This window comes from Psammomys obesus, unplaced genomic scaffold (genome assembly GCF_907164565.1).
Source record: "Psammomys obesus unplaced genomic scaffold, mPsaObe1.curated_primary_1811, whole genome shotgun sequence".
NCBI classification, from domain to species: domain Eukaryota; kingdom Metazoa; phylum Chordata; class Mammalia; order Rodentia; family Muridae; genus Psammomys; species Psammomys obesus.
In genome coordinates, this window is record NW_026590212.1 from 94,425 (window position 1) to 104,681 (window position 10,257).

General features: G+C 46.2%; 1 protein-coding gene across 1 annotated transcript; it reads right to left on the reverse strand.

The window, feature by feature from the left end:
• Positions 1 to 371: 371 nt before the first annotated feature.
• Positions 372 to 9,694, reverse strand: S100a10 (S100 calcium binding protein A10). The gene is made up of 3 exons (XM_055606713.1): positions 9,597 to 9,694; positions 3,546 to 3,697; positions 372 to 765 (listed from the first exon to the last, which is right to left on the reverse strand). The coding sequence occupies exons 2-3, from the start codon at positions 3,675 to 3,677 to the stop codon at positions 604 to 606; spliced, it is 294 nt and encodes a 97-aa protein (XP_055462688.1). The 5' UTR covers positions 3,678 to 3,697; positions 9,597 to 9,694; the 3' UTR covers positions 372 to 603.
• Positions 9,695 to 10,257: the final 563 nt, after the last annotated feature.

Below are 10,257 nucleotides of genomic sequence, written 5' to 3' on the forward strand. Positions count from 1 at the left end.
CTCTAGATTTTGCTGTAGTTTTTGCAGTGAGAAAATGGATTTAGACATCATGAGCATCCAAGGTCCTAGCTAAAAAGGCACTCATTTAGTGGGATAAAACTACATTGAGGAATTACAGAATTAAAGTATGTTCTTGAAAAGGCCTCTTATAACACTTTGAATTTTGGTCCTTCACTTAGGCATAGTTTCAAGAGCAAACAGAAAAGTCAGGCTCCAAGCTGGAATGAAGAGTGTATTCTCATTTCGTTGGTCCTAAGGAAAGCCCTGCTGTATGCTGAGTGTCCCAGGCTATACTCACTCTTCCTGAACCAAAGAAGCAGGAAGCAAGCATTTCAGAAGGAGCAACAAACACACCAGCTCAAATTCAGAACTTAAAAAAAAAAGGGACTTTATTGAGGGCAGCAGGATGCAAACAGTATAAAACTCAAAAGCTTCTCCGTCACTGAATTAACTTTTCTTTCTCTGCTTGTCGAATTGAGTTGGATGTTATTTGCACATTTCTTAAGGGTCCCGATCTGCTCACAAGAAGTAGCGGGACAGATTCCTCAAGTGATGCTGTAGGAGAGCATGCATCAGGGAGGGAGCGTCAGTGCTCCACTCGGCCTACTTCTTCCCCTTCTGCTTCATGTGTACTACAAAATAGTCATTGCACGCAATGATGAGACCTGCAACTAGCGATAAAAAGCTCTGGAAGCCCACTCTGCCATCTCGGCACTGGTCCAGGTCCTTCATTATTTTGTCCACAGCCAGAGGATCCTTTTGATTCTAGAGAAAAAAAAATCAAAAAGAAAGAACAAAGGCAGACAAACAGTTAATGGTGTAGGCAACTATTATCTTATCTGATTCAAACCGCTGACAACCATGTGCAGAAGCACAGTCTTTCAAGTCTCTTGTGAGTCATCATCAGCATATTTTTTTGTTCTTTTTTTTTTTTTTGGTATTTCTCGGGAATGCATTTTTCAGTAACTTCATATTTAGATTGTGCTTAAACCACACTCACCATTTTCTACTTCAAACTTAGATGAAAAAAAAAAAAAGCAAATTTTCATTCCTGACACCATAGTCAGATCCTTAAAAAGGGAACTCTTCATGAAGAAAGTGCCTCAGATCACTCAGATAGTAAGTGTTGGGTCACTGTTTTATCAGTTCTCAGCAGGTGCCAACGAGGACACTGTTTTCACTTTAAAGAAGATGCAGAGAGCTCTCTTTTCTCCTTTCACAGCTGGGGTCAAGCCAGCATGCTGGCATAGCTATGTAGCCTGAGTCCATCACACAGTTTAGTTTGTCTTCAGGTTTCAAGTACAAACTGAGGGGTTTGGGTGAGTGCCCTCTCTAGCATTTCTTCCACTCTTCATGAACAAAAATGCTAGCCACACACTCCACCCTCTTTCCATTGTTCCAGTGGGTAAACCTATGTCATCTTAAGCTCATCATGGATGTTATATATTAGAACAAGTGTGCGTGGCTGGGAGGGTGACTCAGTGGGTAAGGCGCCAGCAGGAGAACCTGAGTTTGCATCCGTAGCGCCCACATAGAAGCTAATGCAGTGGTGCACTCCCAGAATCCCAGCAACAAAGAGGCAGAAACAGAAAGATTCCCCAGGCTTACTGGCCAGACAGTCTAGCCAAATCGGTCAGCTCCAGGTTCAGTCAGAGACCTTATTTCAAGTGTGACAGACCGGTGAGATAGCTCAGTGGAAGGGTGCTGGCTACTGTCTCATGACCTAAGCTAGGTCCCTGTAGCCCACATGATGGAAGGGGCCCACCTACTTCCCCAAGTTCTTCTCTGACCTCCACATGCATACTATGGCACACACAGAGACACACACAAAAGTTAATGCAAAGAGTGATTTAGGGATGATACTTAACATCAAACTTTGGCCTTTACACACACACACCTACATACACACTCAAAGTGAGTATGTATGATAGAATCATAAACTCCTTAACACATAGCATGAGTGTGTGGGTCAGAGACAGACAGGCAGATGCCCTGACTCTCACCCGTTTCAACGATGATTAGCTTGATTATTCCTTTTGCTGCTACAGTGGTTAGATGTGCAAAAGTGTGGTTACACCTATAGGTCCACGCTATCTCCAAGAAGGAAGTGACCTCTAATGCAATAGTGGCTGTTAAAGGGACGAAGAAGTTATGAATTCCAGTGACCTCATAATTAGTGGGGGAACAGACTGACATGCCATCTTTTAAGTGTGCCAGATGCTTAGAAACTGCAGTCAGAGATCTCTTACGGTAACAGAGTCACACTGTCTGCCTGAGACTGCACACTTCTACCCTTGGCTATCAACCGAAATCTGCTCTACATAGCTAACTCTGGCCTCACCCCCAGCTTCCTGGCTGTGGTCAGAACGAGTGAAGTGTGGATGACATAAGCCATCCACTTTAGAGGCAAACACTGTTAAGGCAGTGAGCACAGGTCTAGAATCATGACCCGGCCTGTGCTACTCTGCCGTGTTCGGCACACCCCCTGTACACATCCTTTATGTTTCTCATGTCACAAAGCCTTGCGAGTGGGAGGGTCTGTGTCTTAGGCCACCCATGATTCATGAGTATTTTCACATTGACAATGCCACCATCGATGTGATGGGCTGGCTTAAAATGAGCACATTTTGTTCTTGCGTTTTCTGTCCGTCTAGAAAGATCATAACAAGTTAAAAATGGGCATGTGAACAACTATGTCCAACCCTCTCATTTGAGAGAGGAGGTGACCAGAAATAGAGAGTGGAAGCCACTCACCATTGTTGGTCTTCTGAGCCCTTCTCTGAGACTGCAGCGCCAGTCTATGTCAGCCTATGTCAGCAAAGAACGAGCTCACTGAGAGAGCACTGGGGTGACTGTAGCTTAATAGGAGGAGCCAGGCCACTTATTTAACTGATATTGATGATGTGTGAAAACAGTCCCCTGCAAAGCTCTCTGTTTATTTGTACAAGAGCCAGGGCCTTAGATAATGTGCTATTTGTCAGGCAGTTGACAAGTTGGAGGGATTCAGCCTTTTACCATCACTTCAGGAGTGACACTTTGCTCTTATTCAGCCAACAATTAACATGATCCCTTTATGGGTTAGAGTTGGGAAAAGAATAAAAATTCTTTTTGTCCAAAGGGATTTAAGATTTGAGTAGAGGGGAGCACATGCTTTGCATGAACGAGTCCCTGGTCTCAACCTGTAGCTCACTTCTATACATAATGGACATTCAAGTTGTTCTAAGTGACATATGACAAGAATATGGAACCTCCATCACAAGGGCTATAGAACGGAGTTGCAGCATCCCCTGATCCATTACACCCTTGTGAAAAGCCTGTGTCATGCCAGTGGGTGTGGATATTTTCACTTGCAGACTGAGAGCTCTTTGAGAGAAGGGGTGGAGTCTTTTCTACTCTGCTACCCTGACATCTTAACACAGAGTAGGTACTGTCTATTAAGTAAATGGATGAAACTCTTCCAAGTGGTGAATCTACAGGGAAAGGATGGAAGAAGAAGGAGGGACACTTTGATTTTTATGTCAGGTTCTATAAGTTTCAACACTTACTTCCAAAAACCCAGGGAACTCCCTTTCCATGAGCACTCTCAGGTCCTCCTTTGTCAAATAGTCTTTGTCCCCCGCAAATCTGTGAAATGTAAGCATCATGGTTTCCATGGCATGCTCCATTTGAGATGGCATTTTGAAGATTCTCTTGAAACCTGTTAAAGGACATAAAGAAACAGAATTTGCGTTAGCTTCTAAACCACATGTACTGAAAGTCTGGAGAGGGCAATTGGAAGGGATAAAACAGAAGGTCTAATCACCTCTCCAATAAAAAAAAAAATCAATCTAAGGCCCTGTTTGGAGACTTTTGTTGGTGGCAACAGACATTTCAGGTATTGAATCTCAGAATATGGGTCTACCTGGATGCCAGCTACTCTATATATTCCTAATAAAGAAAAGAAGGTGTAAATTCCTGGAAAAGCAAGAAAAGAGCTGCTCTTTTCAACTGGAAAGCACCAAATGAATGAATACATTCCTTATTTCCCTTGGCAATGAAAATGTAACTCCTAGAAATGGCTGAACACCAACAAGCCACAAGCCCAGCCTTGTTAACATAGACTCAGGAACCTGAACCAGTCTGACTCTAGACTTGCTTGCAGATGGGCCTGCTGGACATGTATACTAGGATTCTGAACTCAGTGTCTAACCATTGTAAACCACAGCTGCTCTGCCTGAGTACACTCCTCACAAAGTTCATTAGCAAGCTCAGCATAGAAGGAGTAATCAGAAGCATGTGCAAACGCCTTTGGCAGCCAGATACATTTTTGGTAGGACTACAAAGAACTGTTCTCCTCACAAGCTGGGGTGCAGCAAAAGAACAAGGGCCTTTCATCAGGAAGAGTTTAAAGAGTGGAAAGAAAATGTTAGGTCATTGTATTCTGGTACAATGAACTGGGGCAGATGTTTTGTCAAGTCCCAGTGCCCAGCATAGCTCAGTGTCCACAGAGAGGCTGAGCACAGATGGTAGTAGAAGCTGGCAACTTCCTCTGCTGAAGGGCAACAACAGAAGCGTGGGGTATGCTTAGTACAGATCCCAAAATTCTGTAACCCACCCCAACACACACACAGCACCCTAGGGCTGTATTCATGCCATGTATGTCTTCCATCACTGAACTCTATGCCTGAGTTCACTTTTTATTTTCAGACAGGTCTAAGTTGCCTAGGCTGCCCTTAGCTTGATATTCTCCTGTCGCTGTCTCCTGAATTGCTGATATTGCAGCTCTGAGCCATTAGGCCTGGCTTTAATACTGTCTTTTACAGAGGAGCACTAAAGAGTTATATTTAAGGATTGTCACTTCTACCTCTTGGCCTCAAAAAATTATAAGAACCAGATACAGAATGCCACTTCTGAGAACACTGTCAATGAAGATCAGGCATGATTCCTGTGTGTGACCTGGATAGCAGCAAGCTTGCCCTTCAAGGTGTAGAGTGCCAGGAAATCCAGGGAAGCCACACCCCTTTTCCTCTCTTCTTTATGGCAGATTATCCCACCTCCCCGATCCCAGCTACCAGGATTCTGGTGGTGGAAGTGGGCTTAGAGGGAGTCTGCCTTGCTTGGATTGACTTGGAAGTGCAGGAATTTAAGAAAACTAAACTGAAATCACTTAAAAGAGAGCACCGCATGCCACCTCAGTCTTTCGATGGTCCAGGAAAGGAACCGGACACCAACGAAGTTTAAATGTGGCCCACATTCAGGGCCACAGAGCTTTTTGACCTCTTCTGAGAGAGAAGAATCCAGGTGACGTCCCAGATGTGAGATCTGGGTGGACACCCACTGAACTTTGCTCACAGTATATTCTTCTCAGCAAAGTATACTGTAGCACCAGAGAAGAGAGAGGAATCGGCAGAATAGGGATCCCCCAAATAATGGGCCAATTTAAGACTCCTAGGAATGCAAGTTGTAAGCCAAAAAGATCCTGGCCTTACTTGAACATCCTCTTCAGGAGGGTGAGGTCAGGCTACCTTAGCTAAGAGCTAAGTGGGGTCAGTCAGGAGGGTGAGGTCAGTCCAATCCTTCCTTACCCAGCTGGTTATGAAGTGAAAATGTTCCTCCCTGAAGCTCCATATCTGCCCTTTGGTCCTCCCTCCCTGACTCCCCTACCTGTTTTATCCCACATACTGGGAAACTGAGCAGCCAACCGACTCCCTGCTTGTTCAAGAGGCCTGCAGTAATAGTAGAGCCTGGCCAGAAAGTGAAAACAGAGCTGAAACTCACAGGATCCCATAGGCACTGACCAGGGCTACATGCAAGGAACTGTCCTGGAGAAAGTTTCAAAGTGAGGCAAAGGATCCAGGTCTGGCAGCCCCAAAAACTATGAACACAGCACTCAGGGGTGGGGTGGGGCTGGGCAGGAGAAACAGGGTAACAGGCCAGTCTGGGTTACATAGACCCTGTCTTAAGAGTCAAAACAACAAACAAACAACAACAAGAAAAAGTAAGAGAAAGGAAAAATGTGGAAAAGTTGTTTTCTTGGATGAATGAATCATGTAGTCCTTCTCTGGCAAAGTGGTCTCTGCCCAAACTCTACTGCATAGATGGGGCTTGCCTTACAGGTTCTCACTACAGCTCTCTAATCAGTTACTCTACTAAAAGCCTTTCAGGAACTTGAATCAAGCAACTTCACTCTAGCTTGGGTGGCCTTTCACTTCTGGTTGGGTAATGCTTTGTCATGAGGACCCTGGGAATTGGTCTGAGAGTCAGGGGAATCTGTTCAGTGTCCTGGACACCACACTCCATACCTGGTCAATTTAGTTAGGTACATGTGTTCATTTTCTGTCCTGACTCTAAAGCTGCCTTGGTCAAGAACAACATTTTATTCTGCTTTAACTGAGAGACCACAATATCACCTTTGTTAAATGAATGTCTCAAAGTAGCTGAGGTACAGATGAGAGTATCTTTAAGCAGTTGACAACTTTGTAGCTCAGCAGCTAGAGGACATGAGTTCTGGGACAGGTAGGGAAAGGGGCCCCAACAGGGCTCACCTATCAACGGAATGGCAGAGCACAGAGAGTACATTCCAGGCACAAGGGAAAAAAAAAAAAATGTGTCCTGCTAAGCAAGTCTGGTCAGATACACACAGGCAGGCTTCTCACCCCTGCTGTTTCTCTTTTGTTCATGACACCTTCCACTGCTTCACTAGCTCTGCAGGATGGACCTAGCTCCTGGCCTATTCACCTCTTATTGAACCATTTTATTTTGCTGTCCGTGTATGCCCTTCACACGTTAGCCTGAGCAATGGGTCTTAACTGTCTCTTTCCCTGAAGAAAACAATTCTGGTTTTTGTTTCTTTAACACCAAGCACCTACGTTGCACATATCACCTAGGGTGGTAAGAACCAACAATGTTCTCATTCTCTCCGTTGGTCTTTCTGGGTGGGGCGGCGGGCAGGAGTCCCTCTTCCTGAGCAATCCCAAATGTCTGCTCTGGACCTATGCCCAGGTCTAGTCTATAAACCTCAGAAGCTGGAAACCTGATTTACTTTGTTCATCTGTATTTTGTCCATATCTTACTTTTCTTGAACCCACCAAGAATTAATGAGGGCGTCAGTGAACACAAACACCTATTATTTTAAAACATTTAGAGTTTCTGTTCTTTAGGAGAATTTGAAGAATATTTTTTTTTTTTCAATTGAACCCAGAGGAGATTCTTAAATCTGACCCTTAAAGTATATTTGGGGGAGGAGTGAGAATTAAAACAATGGATTTGGGCTCAGGCTTTCTCACCAAATAAAACTTGCCTACTATAGACATGGTCTACAAAACAAAGTTCCAGATGCAATTCAATAGGAAGAAAGAACTGAGAAATTTACTTTCACCCAACCAAGAACACCCATTTTTCCATGAGGCACTGTCATGAGTCAGCCAAAACCAACCAACAATAGGTACATTGACAAGTGGAAATTATTTAGTTGAAGGGGCACAAAGTCCTGAAAGTTGTCTTTAATAGTTTCTCCCTCTCTCTCCCCTCCCTCCCTCCTTTCCTCTGTTTGAAGAGGAGTGCTTGTCCTGAAGAACTAGAGCCTCACACATGCTAACCATGTTACTTCCTTTGCTTTTGATTCTGAAGTTGTTGAGTCCTGAAAAAAAAAAGGGAAACTTAAGAGCCCATATTTCAGTCCAGCTATTCCCAGCACTGTGAGCATTAATTTATATTTCATAATTCTGAAAGAATCCCATTGTTTCCCTTAGCTATGCTTAAATGAATGGACTGTGTCCAAGGGCATATCAAATATGTGGTGTTGGGGAGAGGCGTCTTTTTTTTTCTTTTTCTTTTTCTTTTTTTTTTTTTTTTTTTTTTTGAGCTGTCAGTGGAAAGCATGGAAGCAATACAGCCCCACCCAGCCCAAGGCCTAATCACACTGAGAAGACTGCCCAGAGCCTGGCCAGAGACCACGAATAGGAAGACAATAGCCCATCTGATGTTGTATGAAGGAAAAGCCAGGGAACAGCATCACCCAGAAATCAGAATAAACCCAAATAACTGCTCTATGCCAAGCAGGCAAAACAAACAAACAAACAGAAAGCAGTGAGCTGAAATGAAAGCTCTAAGTGCTGGATCAAAGGTTACAGTGAAGAAACTCCTCCCTGGCTTTCAGGAGGCAGACATTGCAAAGGAATCTGTGGGGGAGGGCTGAGGAAGGCAAATGAAATTTCAGTGAGTTACTTGAACTCATTCCTGCTGCAGTTTGCTTGAAACACACTGAAAGCAAAGCTATCTGACAGGGTGTTTCCACCTGACCTGAAATACAACACGTAAAAAATCCACTCCTGGAAGCAAAAAATTCAAGCTTCCTCCGGAGGAAAAAAATTGCAGCACTAAATGCAAAAGTGTTTAGCAGAGAAGCAACTTCCCCAGTGAAGTGGAGGCCTGCTGCTATAGGCTGCCATAGGCCAGTAACCTGATGATAACCTATCAACGGTCTCAGCACGGCCCTGCCAGTCTAATTACTATCCTCCCAGGCAGCTCAGTCGAGAAGCCACTCCTGCAGATTGGTGGCCAGTTAGAGTGTGACTCACTTCCTCTTGGAAAATGCCCTGGAAGATGGCACAGTTCCTCTTTTCCTTCAGGGAGTGATCTGTTCATACCATCCGAGGGAGTATCTGCAGCCAGCTCGGCCACACCCATAGTCTCAGCTGAGTCACAGGCCTCAGATCACCAGGAGAATCCAGGAACCCTTTGTGCTAACCCCACCCTGAAAACTGTGTCTAAGCTTCCCTGGGTTGCGGGTAGAGACTGAAGGGAGGTAGGTTTTAGTGAATTTCAGAATTTGCCTCTGGGCTCTTCGCTGGCCTGTTACATTTCTGTTTACCTCGCCACTCTCTCCAGAGCCCTCCCAAAGAGGTCATCTCTGTGGCCAAGCTCAGGCCAGGAAGCAGGTACCTCCTCCTCATTGCACCACATCAAATTAATCTGGGACTGAAGATCCCTCACCAAGTCTGCTGTCACTCCACCTCTTTCTAGTTCCCTTTATTTAACTCAAGCAGCAAGAGGGAAACTTGTTAGAGAGAAATCACCTCACTCCCTCTCACCCCAGCACCTCTTTATAAAGACAACAAATCGCAGGTCCTGCCTTAAAGATCCTTCCCAACCTACCTACAACTTGCACTGGGGCTAAGGCATCTAGCAGAGCAGGATCCTTTAGAAGGGGAATCCTCCAACTGCAAAGCCGCCAGTTCTTCCTGGCCCAAAGCAGCTCAGGCAGCCTGGTTGGGCGGAGGCTAAGAACATCTGGACTCAGGTCTGCCTGCAGCCCAAGGCAGCAAGGAACATTCCAGCTGGGACAGAGCGAGTTCTGCTAAACTCTAGTTAACTCTTAAGACTAGTTGCAAAGCAGAAAGGGTGAAAGTGAAGAGCCACATGCCTTAAGGGAACTCAGAGAAGCAGCCGCCCCAAATGCCAAGGTGGGGTGGCCTCCTCCGCCCCAGCGGTTCTGGGGGCGTTGGAGGATGGCCCCACCCAAGGCAACGGGACAATGCACCTCGCCAAGCCCGGCTAGAGGCCTAAGCAAGAGGGTTTGGGGTTCCCCAATGACAGATGCGAGGTGCTGAACTCACCTGGGCCCCGAGGCGCAGCAGTGCTTGAAAGAGCTAGGCACACAGCGGTGAGGCCAGCACCGAAGACCGCGGGTCTTTGTAAGCGGGGCGGGTACAGAGGGCGGAGGCACCCCGGAGCGGGAGGAGCCTGGAGGTCAGGCAGCCGCGCTCCCCACCCTCCCCCGCCCCTCCCTTCCTGCCCCCCAACCCGCGGCGTTCCCCACCCGCCCCCGCCCCTCCCTGCCGGCCCCACAACCCGCCCCAGGGCGCGCCGCTCTCTCCTCCCCTCTCTCTTCTCCTCCCTCTCTCTCTTCTTCCTTCTTTCCCTTCCTCCCTCTCCCAAAACAACACACACACACACACACACACACACACACACACACACACACACACACACACACACACACACACACACACACACGCTGTACCTTTTCACTCTATGGACAGACTAACCTCGCCAGTCCCCAGGGACAGTGCTATTGTAAACGTCCCTGCGAGCTGAAATGCTCTTAGTCATTCCCACCCAGGGCAGTGCCCTTCCTCTCGGGTTTGGTTTTAGAAAGTGGGTGAGTATAGAAATATGAATCCAGCTGTCCCGCAGGCAGGCAGGGCACACCGGCCCAGAACTAGAGCCAAGAGCCTCTGCCGGAACTTACTTACAGTTTAGGAATCATTTTCTAGA

Bases quoted from the DNA above. Each gene is read 5' to 3' on its own strand.
- S100a10 (XM_055606713.1), bottom strand. From the start codon at position 3,677: ATGCCATCTCAAATGGAGCATGCCATGGAAACCATGATGCTTACATTT. The intron at 766-3,545 runs GTAAGTGTTGAA...TTTTTTCTCTAG, and splicing joins AGTTCCCTGGGTTTTTGGAA to AATCAAAAGGATCCTCTGGC.